Genomic DNA, 14,600 nt, shown 5'->3' with positions numbered 1-14,600 from the left:
AGTAAGAGCATGAGAGCAGCAATGTTAGGAGGCTGTGATCACAGAAGTTTGGATCGCTCTAGAATCTTGGATCTCAGAGGTTGTGGACATGGCAGCCAGGCTGCGGTCATGGGAGTTTGTGGCTAAAGTGGCATGAAAGTAAAGGTCACTGTTTGGAGGGGAGGTCAAGGAATTGTGAGGAGATTATGGTTGGCCATCCACATGCTGCTGAAGTACCTTTCAGAACAAGGACAGGAAATGAGGTGGGGAGAGGAAGACTCCGTTGCAAAGACCTCACTGGATGCAGGAGAATAACTTGGGAAGATGGTAACACAGCCACACCCGTGCTTTCCCAGGACCCCGGCCACCCCTCTTTCTCCCAGTTCTTGCTAGCTCACATCTACCCCCCCACTCCAAGCTACTTTGCCTTCCAAATAAGGCAGGCAGGAAAAAAGCAAAGAAAAATGCCCTATTATTTCCCAACAGCGCCTTGCATACCTGTCTTGGGCGACTGCTCAGTGTAACCCACTGTAGAGAGTACAAGGAGGTTCAAGGCCCCTTCTGGCCCCGACAGCTTGTAATACAGGTGAAGAGATCACAACAGGCATGTGACACTCCATACTGCTACCACTGAGACAGTGTGACATGAAATATGTTTTTTATTTTTAAAGATTTTACCTATTTATTTGAGAGAGAGAGAGAGCGTGAGAGAAAATGAGAGAGAGCATGAGTCGGGGAGGGGCAGATGGAGAGGGAGAGGCAGACTCCCCGCTGAGCAGGGAGCCCGACGTGGGGCTCAATCCTCAGGATCATGACTGAGCCGAAGGCAGATGCTTAACAGACTGAGCCACCCCGGCACACCTTAATATTTAAACAGACAACACTCCTCTACAAATAGCAAATGTGAAATACAAGCTAGCCAACAGATACTTTTGTTTTGTCTCAGTATCATTTCTTACTCTAGGTCTCCCTCCCATACCCACATAGGGAAGCAGTACTCTTCGTAGCTGCCTAATGGACGCTAGTTACCTTGGGTTGCTTAATGCGAGCCCGTTTTCCTTTAGATCTGGGCTACCCTACCCACCCCCCCTTACTCTAATCTGGCTGTTCCTTCTTTAAGTACAAAGTCCGATAAGGACTCACCTATAACTTTACCATTTGAAGTAAAGGAAGCAAGACTATACTTTCAGGGATCATTTCTGTAGTTTGTTACCAGGGAAGTTTCTCTGAACATGAAGTTAAAGGAAGCTTTATGTAGATTCTGGCTTTTCATGGATTCTTTTTCTGACAGTAGAGAGATTCAAACCCTAGCCAATTCCTGCCCATCTAAGAATAGAGTCACTTAAAAGAATCAGAGTTGCTGTAACTTTAAATATAATCCATGCCGCTTTTTCTATGACACATCATACTACTTTTTTCAAAAATCTATAAACATTTTATTAACTTTGAAGAGGGAAGAAGAACAGCTACTTTAGAAATGAGAGACACTCGAGCACTGATGTGTTCATAGAGTTTCCACACAGCTGAAGAAGTTTACATCAAATGGACAAAAAATAGTACAGAAGACCTATATACAGAAAGATTTAGAAAGCCCATCTCTAGAAAGCAGGTCAGATGGACTCAAAGACCTCACCAAAAGTAGGAGGAATCGATGGGAAGCAATGGAAAGCCTTCTGCTGGGGCAAAAACGTGGCCACCTGCCCATGGAGTCAAGAAACGGTTCTTTTTCCTCCTCCTCTAAACACCTGCCTCCGGTCTGGGTTGAGAGAAGGGTCCTGATCACTTGAACTGGTTGTCTATCAAGGTCCCCTTCATCTTTGCTTTCTTGGCTTCCAGTTCAGCCTGGAAAGGAAGAAAAGTATATGCCCTGAGACGTGCCATAGAAATTCTGACTTTCCTTCCTTCTTCTTACTGCCCAAACACTATCCTTTGGTGTTCATTTAGTACAGAAACTAGAATAGTGGTTGGCAGGTCGTTATGAATCTCTGGCAACCGCTTTCCACCCCTTCTGATATTACGGTACAGACAATGATGGTGTCTGCGTGGTAAAAGGCTGCAGTCGAAGGTGATCAGCGCAGGGCTCCTCCAGCCCCAGGCCCCCCGAAGGGCCAAGGGAATGGATACTGTGGTATACCACTGTCCTATACCTGGCAGAATAGGAAGAGAAACACTGTTCTAGAACGGTGTTACTTCAGGTCGTGCAGTCCACGAACTGCTGGTTGCTGGTTCGTGCAAGATACACGTAAAACCGAGTTAGCATTCAGAAACTTACACAGTCATTTGCCAGAGTAGTAACAAAATAAAATAATTTAACAAGAGCACTCGAGGCAAATGCATTTCTGTGGCATTTTATAAATTACAAATCTGTTCTTGACAAATAGGAGACTTAAAAAAAGAAACAAGCCCCGGTGTTTCCCCTGGGCAAATGTGACAGGCACGGCTCTTGACCACGAAGGCAAGGCAATGCTGCTCCCAAGACCCACCACCTTTGTCAGCAAAGAAGCCTCTCTGGTCATCAGAAGGGCCGGCACAGCCCCTGATGGGGCAGCAACGCAGTGACGTCCGATGGTAAAGAGCTAGCGGAAGCGCATCAGGACCCAGAAGACCCAGCTTGCAGGCGCCATCAGACGGGAAGGGTGCGCGCGCTACGAGGAGCCCGTGACCGACACAGAAAGTGGGGGCGGCCCCCGTCCCGGTGCTGCCGATGTAGGCCCTGCTGCCCGCCCTCGCACCCCGGGAGCGCGTCCACAGACCCCGACCTTCACCTCCTGACCTCGGGCCCCAGGTAGCAGGTGCAAGTACCGTTCTGGTCAGGGCGAGCCGACAAGCCCTCTAACTTCGGGCCTGGAGCCCGTGGTCACTGGACAGGGTATGCCGACCATTACAGGCCAGGGTTAGACAGCTGGCCGCCAGCTACACCAGTGCCCCCCCGGACTTCCTGCAGGAGTTCCCTGAGCATGGGAGGCTCTCTCAGACCGAGAAATGCCTGCCGCCCTGGGCCACTCACCAGCTCCTGCAGCCGCCTTTTGCTCATGCCCTTGCGCTCCAGCTGCTTTTCGATCACTTTGGCGTTCTGCGCGTACGAGTCGGCGACTTCTCTCTGGGGGAAGAAAAGCAGCACCCGTAAGCCGGCAGTACCAGAGTCAGAGACCGCAGGTGGCAATTTATACTACTCACATCTCACAATTATTCCGGAAATGGACTCTGTTCCCTTTAAACTCATCAGCTGTTCAATAATTCAGGAGAGCTCAGGTTTCGGCCGAAACCATTTGAAAAATAACCAATGGCACCTCCCTGTAAACCTCATTATACTGAAGGACCATAAAGGTTAGGAGAGCCTCATAAACCACTCGAGCTGGACTGGACGGGACCCGAAACTGTGGAGTCCAATAGGCTTTACACTCAAGAGGGATGAGGGATTTGCCCCATGAAAGCATCTCAAAACACATTAGGAAAACGCCACCGATCCAGTCCAACTCCCCGGTTCTCATTTTACGGATGTCCTCGGGATCCAGGGAGACAGGAACCAGCCCAGGCTCCTCTAGTTTCTTACTAGCAGACTAACGCCTGGGAGCAACATTTCTTTCTTTCTTTCTTTTTTTTTTTAAAGATTTTATTTATTTATTTGACAGAGAGAGACACAGCGAGAGAGGGAACACAAGCGGGGGGAGTGGGAGAGGGAGAAGCAGGCTCCCCGCAGAGCAGGGAGCCCGATGCGGGATTGATCCCAGGACCCTGGGATCGTGACCTGAGCCGAAGGCAGACGCTTAACGACTGAGCCACGCAGGCGCCCCTGGGAGCAACATTTCTAATTACTCCGCTACTCGAATGGGCTGGTTTTAGAGTCCCCGTTCCTTCCGGGCCCACCCCCTAATCCAGTTCCCTTGAGAGCAGAAGCACTCACAGCCTCGATCTCCTCTTCCTCCTCATCAATGGTCGACACCGTGACGGAGCTGAACTTGCCCATGTCTTTCGTCCGTTTGGTCATCATGACCTGGAGTCACAGGAGGAGGAATCAGTCTCGTTCACTGCAAGAGGCTCTGTGAGCTGCGCGCGCGCTCCTGCGTGTCCACCCGCGGGCGCGCACACATGACTGGTTGCAGGGGGAGGCGGTTGGGGGGAGGACACACCTCTTTGGGACAGGCTGACCTATCTCAAAGTGCCAATGGGGTGGTTTTGTTTTTTTTTTTCCATTTGGATTCTATTTTTCTAACATTTGCCGTCAAGGCTTTTAAAAGTATATTCAAAAATGAGCCTCCTTCCTTTCACTTTAACTGTCCACACTGAAAAAAGAAGACATTTCAAAGGAAATCAATGTGAATCAAAACCATACAATTTCTAGCTTTACTCCTGGGACAGCCGTAGGAAAGAAAAAAGAACGCATACTGGATGTTACATGTAACATGGGCTTACCCATAAAGATGGCGTCCTCTTAATAAAGAATGCATCCATAAAGGGCACTTTCCCATTATAATCTTATTTAAAGATGGAGGATGATCCGTAGATTCGTAGCTATATAAACCAGTCAGTCTCCTTCAGTAATTACCTTCTTAGGAGGCTCTTGTTTCTGAGTATAGATGTTCGTTTTGCCAAAGCCCTGGCCGAACTTGACCACTGCTCCGTCCACAATGAAGGTCACGGGGGCATTCTTAGGCTGGGACTGATAGAAGAGTGGCAGGCCACACCTGCAAAGAGCAGAGCCAATCTCTGGGAAGCTCACAAGCCAAATCCCCAAAACACTGACTCCCAAAGCGCGCTCAGACGCTGGGGAACAGTTTTGTTTGTGGCGTAAACTAAGGATTCACTCCTTCCAGTGTTTCCTAAAACAACTTCGTAAGAATCACTGAGGAATCACTTTAAACAAGTAAGAATTTGTTACAACTGCTGCTTGGATTCCCAGATCCCTCCTTCCGAAGATCCTGATTCAGCAAATTGGGGAGCTGAGGCCTGGGAACCTGTCACTTTCCTCAGCATCGCAAGTGATTCCTATCATTGGAGAAGTTTGGGAAAGGCTGGCCCCTGCCGCTGTTTGCTTTCCAGTTAAAGCTGCTGCCATTCTGGGGCACCTGGCTGGCTCGGTTGGGAGAGCATGCGACTCCGGGTCACGGGGCTGTGAGTTCAAGCCCCATGTTGGGTGGAAAGCTTACTTAATAAATAAAAATTTAAAAATAATAAAAGTTTCCTAAAAATACGTATTTTTAAAAAAACTGCTGGGGTGCCTGGGTGGTGCATCCAATTCTTGGTTTCAGCTCAGGTCAGGATCTCAGGGTTGTGGGACTGGGCCCCACGTCAGGCTCTGCACTCAGCATGGAGTCTGCTGGGGTTCCCCTCTCCTTCTCACATAAATAGATATATCTTTAGGGGGGGGAAAAAACTGCTGCCATTCTTCCAAGAAGTCTGGGTACCTAGCGTGGGGTTTTGTCCGGTTTTGTTTGGGTTTTTGCGGTGTCGAGAGGGAGTATGAAGGCTCCACTGCAGTGGTTAGCAAACTACTCTGTGGAGTAATCATCGTACTTTCTTTGGTCGGGCAGTTTTACTGTACTTTTTCAGCTACATGCAGTAGACTCATAAGACATGATAAAATGGGGGGCACCTGGCTGGCTCAGTCGGTGGAGTGCGTGACTCTTGATCCTGGGGTTGTGACTCTGAGCCCCACACTGGGTGCAGACATCACTTAAAAACCAAATCTTAAAAAAAAAAAAAAAAAAAAAAAAAAGACATGAAACGAAGTTAACAACTCTAATGTGGCTGGGAACTAAAATGCCTTCTCAGGCATTTCCGTGCCTTGATTCTTCCGTCATGAGTCTTCTGAGAGCCAAGATGTAACTGTCGTGCCATCAACAAGATGAACCTTACTGTAGTTTAGCATTCTCACTATTAACGGCCTAAAGCGGGACATGTATACATAGCTTTAAAGAACAGTTTCTAAAGTTCTTGGGTCTGTGGGCCTACAATAGGCTTTATAAATAAGTCTGGATTACATTATGCTATGTTCCATTTACCATATGACCCAGCAATTCCACTCCAAGAGAAAACGCATGTCCCCACCAAGATTTATACTAGAATGTTCATAAGAGCTTTATTCAGAATAGTCAAAACCCTTAGCAACTCAAATGCCCTTCTGCGGGTGAAGAGCAAAACTGGTGCTATGGATACTACTCAGCCACAAAGAGGAACAAACTAGTGATAAATGTGACACCTTGGCTGAAACCCAGAAGCACTGTGCTGAGTGAAAGAAGGCAAACGTAAAAGATACATACTGTACATAGCAGAACACATGTTGCAGAATTTAGATAACACTTTTAGGAAAGGCAATAACATTTTTAGAAAAGACAAAACCGTAGCTACAGAAGGCAGATCAGTGGCTGCAGTGGGCGGGGGGGGGGGGGGTGGGGGGGCGGTGGAGGGTGAAGAAGGGGACTGACAGCAAAGGGCACACGGGGAGCCGGGGAATGGCCTGCATCGTGGCAGGGGTGGTGTTAGAGGACTGCATGCTTCTGTCGGGACTTCTCAAATTGTATGCTTAACACAGGCAAATATGGGGGGCGCCTGGCTGGCTCCATCAGTAGAGCGTGTGACAGTCTTGGGGTTGCGAGTTCAAGCCCAACAGTGGGCACAGGTATTACTTAAGGAAAAAAAGGGCAAATTTTGTCATATATAAATTACATGTCTATTGAAAAAATGATACTATGTTAAAAAAAAAACAGAACATTTCTGTGACCAGCTGGTCAGAGATGTGACTTTGACTAGTCTATCCGAGGAGCATATTGGTATTTGTGTAGCTGAAGTTCGAAGGCAACTGGGATCGTAAGGATAAAGATACAACAGAGAATTGTACCCGCCTAATTCTTTTCCAAACACGTTATTGCCTCTCCTTTCTTCTGCTTGGAGAAAGCCGCGCTGTTAGATACCTACTTGGCACACTTCTTCCTGTACTGCCGTTCAATGCCTTCAGGCCTGTGCAGAAAACGGAATTAGAAAAAAAAAGAGATGAACAAATCTCATAACCTACCCGCCTCACTACCTCATTTCTTCAAATGCTAAAAAAGGGCCTTTCAAAAGTTTTCATTTCCGGGCGCCTGGGTGGCTCAGTCGTTAAGCGTCTGCCTTCGGCTCAGGTCATGATCCCAGGGTCCTGGGATCGAGCCCCGCATCGGGCTCCCTGCTTGGCGGGAAGCCTGCTTCTCCCTCTCCCACTCCCCCTGCTTGTGTTCCCTCTCTCACTGTGTCTCTCTCTGTCAAATAAATAAATAAAATATTTTAAAAAAAATAAAATAAAAAAAAAAAAAGTTTTCATTTCCTAGATGAACCGGCTAGTTGAACGTGTATTAATCTTAAGACACCCCCGCCTCCCACACACGTTTCCTGAGCCCCGAGGACGGGTCAGGCGTCCCCCTGACCCGGGGGGGAGGGGCAGAAGCTATAGTCATAGCAACGGCCAGGGTCACGGGTAACAACAACAACAGCAGCGCTAATACTAGCAACCACGTGTACACCGTGCTCAAGATCACACGGAGTAAGTCACTTGCGCTTTAGAGCGACGCTGTGAGGTAGTTCCTATTACCATTCCCATTTGACAGATGAAGGCCCCCAAGCACAAACCAAGCACATGATTTGCCCCAGGTCAGAGTCCGGAAGCAGAATAGGCTGAATTCAAGCCGAGGCCACCACGCTCAAGAGCCCACAAGACTGCCTTAGGTAAGCAACTCTGCCACCCACCCAGATGCTTAACGGAAACCCGGGGACTCATCCTTGATTCTTCTCTTTCCCTTATTTCCCACATCTAGTCCATCAGCAAATCCTACGGATTTATCATCTCCAAAAAAAGATCCTGAACCTGTCTGCTCTGCTCCACCTTCCAGCCACCATCTTAGCCCAGGCCACCAGTATCTCTTCCTTGGCCGACTGTCATAGCTTCTGGACTGGTCTCCTCACTTCCCCTCCCCTTGTTTGTTTCCATTTTTAATAAGCAATATGCATACATGGTATACATATGAGTACAAAGAAAAGCAAATATCCTCCCCACCCACCCTTCACCCACCCAGTTCTCTTCCCTGGGGGGCAGATATTGTTTCTGGTTTCTTCTGTTCCTCCCAGAGATAACTGATGATATAAGCAAAGAATCCTTATTGATATATAAATAAAATATATTTTATTTCTTTTCCTTTTTAGACAAATGCAGCATACCTTACACTGTTCCCTACTTCTTTGTTTTTTTTGTTTTTTTTTTTTTTTAAAGATCTTATTTATTTGACAGAGAGAGACACAGTGAGAGAGGGAACACAAGCAGGGGGAGCACGAGAGGGAGAAACAGGCTTCCCGCGGAGCAGGGAGCCCGATGCGGGGCTCGACCCCAGGACCCCGGGATCATGACCTGAGCTGAAGGCAGACGCTTAACGACTGAGCCAGCCAGGCGCCCCTCTTTGTTTGCTTAAAAATGTGTCCTGGTTAGAAAATATATATGTGACCCTTCCTTACCAATTGACAAAGAGGTGTCCCATGCTTCATAAGGGCTGCATTGTATTCCTTTGTGTGGATGAACCGAAATGTCTTTTACCTGTTGGATAAATTCCTAGAAGTGTATCCACTTTTTTTTTTTTTAAAGATTTTATTTATTTATTTGATGGAGAGAGAGACAGCGAGAGAGGGAACACAAGCAGGGGGAGCGGAAGAGGGAGAAGCAGGCCTCCAGCCGAGCAGGGAGCCCGATGTGGGGCTCGATCCCAGGACCCTGGGATCATGACCTGAGCCGAAGGCAGACGCTCAACTGACTGAGCCACCCAGGCGCCCCGCGTATCCACTTTAAATTCTGTTAAATACTGCCAAATTACTCTCTAGGGAAGTTGAACCAATTTATGTTCCCACCGCCAAAGTGAGAGTTCCTGTTTCTCTCCAGTCTCACCAACACCGAATGTTATTAAATTGCACGACTGCCAATCTGGCACGTGAAAACTGTGCTCTCACAATTTGCATTTCCTTTTTTAAAGAGTGAAGTCAGGCATCTTTTCCATATTTTATAGGCATTTGTGTTTTCTCTTTTTGGGTGAACTGTCGGTTCATATCTTTTGCCTGTTGAGTTGTCTTTTTATTGTCTATTAAGGAGACTTGCAAATGTTGACAGGCCTCATAAATATTTCTTCCCCAGTTTGACATCTGTCTTTGACTGCCCCCCCCGGCAATGTGGAAATTTTAGATTTTTGTGCAGTCAAATCAACAGCATGTGTGCATGCGTGCGCGCATGTGTGGTATTCAGTTAGGCCTTCTCCATTCTAAATTCATACCTAACATACAAACTTTAACTGCTATTCTAGAATCTGCTTCCACTACTGTTTCACTCCAAATCATTCTTTAAACAGAGGCAAGAGTGGCTTCCTAAGACACCTAGAATAAAATCCAGCCTCCTTACCATGTAGGCCTCCCAGGCACCAGCTGAGCACAAAATTGGGCCCCTGTCTCTCTCACAGATGCCCTCCCTCACTATGAACTAGCCACACCAGGCTTTGAACAAACAAGCGCTTTCCCACCTCAGACCTTTCACACACACGCTTCTCTCTCCCTGGAATGCTCTTCTCACTGCTTTCCCCTTCTCATTTTCAGGGTCTCAAAGAGGTTTTCATGACCCACCTCAGACCTTTCACACACACGCTTCTCTCTCCCTGGAATGCTCTTCTCACTGCTTTCCCCTTCTCATTTTTGGGGTCTCAGCCACCTTTTCAAAGAGGTTTTCATGAGATTCTTTGTATGAGCCCTTTGTTTCATTCACAGGACTTCCCCTAATCATAATGACTTTATTTTTCTGTCATCCCACTAGACTGTAAGGTCCATGAGATCAGAGATTAACGGAGACCATGCCTGTCTGACCACTCTATCCCCAGAGCCGAGCAAAGTACTGGAAACAAAATAGACATGCAATAAACATTGGTTGAAAGAATTCTTTTAAGAATTCGGTTTAGTGAGGAAAATTACCATCATGGAGGTAAGTTCTTAAATGGAGAAATGTGTACTGGGAACGCAGAGGTGGGAGCACCAAGTCTGTCCGAGGCAGTCATGGAAAGCTTCACGAGCAGGTGATTGAAAGCCAACAGTCCTGATAGAAAGTGGTATTTCAAGCAGTGGGAATACTATGTGCAGAGCCAAAACAGCACAGCACATTCAGGGAATTACACAGTCTAATGTTAGTAGGACTTTAAAAAAAATCAAGAGTACTACTGGTCTGACAGAAAAAGATCTGTAAGATTATACTATGAATGACCATATGGCAACAAATTAGATAATTGGGATGAAATGGGCAAACTCCTAGAATAGAACAGAAACTGCCAAAACTCACTGGAAAAGAAACAGAAAATCTGAATAGACTATTCCATGTAAAGAGATTTAATTAGTAATCAAAAAACTCTGCACAAAGAAAAGCCCAGGACGAGTGGCTTCACTGGTGAATTATACTAAAAGTTCAAAGAAGAATTAATACCAACGCTTCACAAACTTTGCAAAAGAGGAAACACTTCCCAGCTCATTGTATGGAGCCAGTATTACCCTGATACCAAAACCAGACAGAGGCACGACAACAAACTAGAGATCAGTATTGCTTAAGAATACACAGGCAAAACTCCTCGAAAAACAAAAAATACTAACCATCTGAATCCAGCAGCATTTAAAAAAGATCATACATGACCAAGTGGAATTTATCCCAGGAATGCAAGATTGGTGCAACACATAAAAATAACCAAAGCAAGACACCACAGTAATAGAACAAAAGAGAAAAAAAAACACACGATCATCTCAACATCTCAACAGACACAAAAGAAAAGCATTTGACAAAATTCAAAACCCTTTTAATATTCCAGGAATAGAAGGGAACTTTCTCCACCTGATAAAGGGCATCTATGAAAAACCCACAGGCACTAACAGTTACCTAACAGTTACATAAACTAATATCATACTTAATGGTGAAAGACTGAAAGCTTTTTTCCTAGGATCAGGAACAAGACAAGGATACTCACCCTCAACCCTTCTATTCAACATTGTACGAGGAGTTCTAGGAAGCACAAGTAGGCAAGAAAAAGAAGTAAAAGGCATCCAGATTGGAAGGGAAAAAGTAAAACCATCTCTATTTGTAGATGACATGATCTTACATATAGAAACCCTAAAGAACACACAAACATATACACAATTAGAGCTAATAAGTTTAGCAAGGTTGCAGGTTACATGATCAATATATAAAAATTGGGCGCCTGGGTGGCTCAGATGGTTAAGCATCTGCCTTCGGCTCAGGTCATGATCCCAGGGTCCTGGGATCGAGTCCCACATCGGGCTCCCGGCTCAGCGGAGAGCCTGCTTCTCTCTCTGACCCTCTCCCCTCTCATGCTGTTTCTCTCTTGCTCGCTCTCTAAAAAATAAATAAGATCTTTAAAAAAAAAAAAAAATATATATATATATATAAAAATTAATGGTAGTCCTATATACTAAAAATGAACAATAAAGGGGCGCCTGGGTGGAGCAGTCTTTAAGCATCTGACTTCGGCTCAGGTCATGAGTGAAAAGGCAATCCACAGAATGGGAGAAAACATTTGCAAATCATATATCTGGTTAGGGGCTTAGTATCCATAATATATGAATTCCTATGACTCAGCAATTAAAAGACAAATACACCAATTAAAAAATGGGCAAAGAATTTGAATAGACATTTCTCCAAAGAAGATATGCAAATAGCCAAAAGGTACATGAGAAGATGCTCAACATCATTAGCCAGCAGGGAAATGCAAATCAAAACCACAATGAGATACTATTTCATGCATACTAGGATAGCTATAATCAAAGAGACAGACAATAACAAATATTGGTGAGATATTGGAACTCTCATACATTACTGATGAGAATGCAACCGCTTTTGAAAATACTGTAACAGTTCGTCAAAAGGTTAAACATAGAATTACCATATGACCCAGCAATTCATTAGTATACACCCATGAGAACCAAAAACACATTCACACAAAATCTTGTACACACGTTCACACATTTACAACATTACCCGTAATAGTAAAAAAAGGAAAGAGCCCAAATGCCCATCAACTGATGAACAGATAAACAACATGTGGTATGTCCATACAATGGAATGTCATTCAGCCACAAAAAAGAATAAAGTACTGAGTCATTCTACATCAAGGATGAACCTTGAAAACATGCTAAATGAAAGATAGTAGACACAAAAAGCTATAATATTTATGGTTCCTTTTTAATGAGGTATCTAGAATAGGCAAATCCATAGGGACAGAAAGTAGATTAATGGTTGCCAGGGGCTGGGGGAGAAGGAAATGAGGAGTGACTATTATTAGGTACAAGGTTAGTTTTGGGGGGTGATGAAATGCTCTGGAATTGGTGATGATAGTTGCACAACCTTGTGAATATACTAAAACCACTGAACTGTACACTGTAAAATGGTGAGTTTTATGGTATATGACTTACCCCTCAATTCAAAATACTAAATCTCTGAGGGTGGAGCTGAGGCATTAGGGCTTTTCTTTTTTTAAGTGTTTTTTTTTTTTTTTTTTTAAGATTTTATTTATTCATTTGACAGAGAGAGAGATAGCGAGAGCAGGAACACAAGCGGGGGAGTGGGAGAGAGAGAAGCAGGCCTCCCGCGGAGCAGGGAGCCCAATGCGGGGCTCGATCCCAGGACCCTGGGATCATGACCTGAGCCGAAGGCAGATGCTTAACGACTTAGCCACCCAGGTGCCCCGATAAATGTTATTAAAAAAAAAAAAAAAAATCAGGGGGCACCTGGCTGGCTCAGTTGGTAGAGTATGCGACTCTTGATCTCAGGGTCATAAATTCAAGCCCCACAATGGGCGCAGAGCTTACTTAAAAAAAGAAAAAGAAAAAAAAAAATCAAGGAGTACCAGGAGACAAGGATCACAGAGAGCCTTCAGGCTTCGATTTTACCCTGCTAACCATGATTTCTAAAATTGTACTCAACCATGACCCCTAAATGAAACTAGATAGGGGGAGGGGAGGAGTCCTTAATGGGTTGGGCTGGACTCTTCCCCAGTCACAGCAGCTTCCTGCTCATTTATACTTCTGGACAAGCACTTCATTTGAAGAAAGGATTCATTGTCTAAAAATGTTTGAAAAGCACTGCTATAGGTGACGAAGAGTCACTGAAAGATTTGAAGCAGGAGACTTATGTAATGTGCATTTGAGATCACTCAGACAGTAGACAACAGACTGGAGGAGAACAAAATGAAAGGCAAAAAGACCAGATAAGAGGCTGCTTCAACAGCCCAAGCAAGCGATGGTAGGTACTGGAAAGATGGCACTGCAGCAGGGCTAAACAGGAGGCAACTACAAGAGAGACTGGAAGGCAGAGTCAACAGGACATGGTGAGCAACTCGACTGGTGTGTGCAGGGGGTGGTGGGGTTGGGGATGGATGAGACAAAGGGAGGACTGGCTCGCAGATTCCGGCTTGGGCCACTGCATGAATGGGGGTGTCATTGTAGGAGGAGGAGGAGAAGGAAGGAACTGTATTTGGCTGATAGTTAGAGACCTGTCTGCAGTGGCTTCAACACCATGGTTTGTTCTCCTGTAAAAGACATCCAGAAGAGGGGCGCCTGGGTGGCTCTTGATTTCGGCTCAGGTCATGATCTCAGGGTCGTGAGATCAAGCCCCGCATCAGGCTCCATGCTGGGCATGGAGTCTGCTTGGGACTCTCTCTCTCCCTCTACCCCTGCCCCCCACTGTCTCTCCCCCTCTTAAAAAAAAAAAAACGTGGTTCATGGCCATGACCGGGACCCAAGGACAGTGATGGCGAAAGCTCTGTAATTCTTGTGGCCTTTCCTTCCCGGTCCCAGGATGGCTGCCAGTCCTCCAATCATCACGTCCGTTTTCCCAAAAAGCAGGAAGGAATAAGACTAGAAGAGTAAAAAGGCCTTCCCTTGGAAGCCTCATCCAAAAACTTCTATCCCTTTTACTTGGCAAAAGTGAAGTCACATTCAGAATCTTACGGGTCTTGGGGGGGGCGGGCACTGGACTATACACCCTAACTTTGCAGATGCCAGTATACAGGCAGGTATAAAAGAGGAGTGTCTGGTGGTGCTGGGTCAGCCCATCTGCAGTATTTCCTTACTAGAGAAATGAGGAGTTTGGCCTTGGTCATGCTGGATCTGAGACAGAACATCAAGTGAAGAGGTAGAGTAGGCAGTTAGATATACAGTTCTGGGTACAGGAGAGAAATGTAGGCAGATCTAGATTTTGTGAGTCACCAGCACGTGAGTGTAACTGACGCCATGAAAAGTTGTGAGAACGTCCAAGGAGAGTATAAAGAGAGAGGGGGTAAGATCCAGGTCAGAACCCAGGGGAATACCAACATTTAAGGGGCAGGCGGCAGAAGAATCCAGAAGACTGAGAAAGCCAAAGAAGTACAAGAATCTCCAGAGCAGCTTCACAGAACTCAAGGAAGGAGAGCATCAAGGGAGGCAGGGTCAACAGACAGACAGAAAAGCACTGGATTTGCAACAACGGGACTGCTGGATGGGAAAGGGGCCCGGGGAACAACAGTGTCAAAAGAGAGGCACTTTAGAATGGAAGGCTTGGAGGGGGACCGTGATGGGCTCCAGGGCATAGGTAC

The 14,600-nt window shown here is 45.9% G+C and overlaps 1 protein-coding gene and 1 pseudogene across 2 annotated transcripts in view; one reads left to right on the top strand and one right to left on the bottom strand.

The window, feature by feature from the left end:
* The first annotated feature begins 1,153 nt into the window (after positions 1–1,153).
* LOC123323569 lies at positions 1,154–1,267 on the top strand (annotated as a pseudogene).
* Positions 1,268–1,346: 79 nt separating this feature from the next.
* STEEP1 (STING1 ER exit protein 1) overlaps positions 1,347–14,600 on the bottom strand; it is a 19,638-nt gene continuing 6,384 nt past the window's right edge. Inside the window, exons 3-7 of one of the 2 annotated variants that reach the window (XM_021686241.1) lie at positions 6,895–6,936; positions 4,526–4,664; positions 3,884–3,973; positions 2,987–3,079; positions 1,347–1,821 (exon numbers count right to left, since the gene is read on the bottom strand). In XM_021686241.1, the coding sequence (XP_021541916.1) occupies positions 1,759–1,821; positions 2,987–3,079; positions 3,884–3,973; positions 4,526–4,664; positions 6,895–6,936 (427 nt within the window). In that variant the 3' untranslated portion in view covers positions 1,347–1,758. The remainder of the gene's footprint in view (positions 1,822–2,986; positions 3,080–3,883; positions 3,974–4,525; positions 4,665–6,894; positions 6,937–14,600) is intronic. The other variant, XM_044911707.1, reaches the window with a different exon arrangement.

The sequence above is a fragment of the Neomonachus schauinslandi genome, chromosome X (assembly GCF_002201575.2).
Source record: "Neomonachus schauinslandi chromosome X, ASM220157v2, whole genome shotgun sequence".
NCBI classification, from domain to species: Eukaryota; Metazoa; Chordata; class Mammalia; order Carnivora; family Phocidae; genus Neomonachus; species Neomonachus schauinslandi.
Note: the sequence above shows the minus strand (reverse complement) of the source record. Positions and strands in the feature narration are given on the sequence as shown.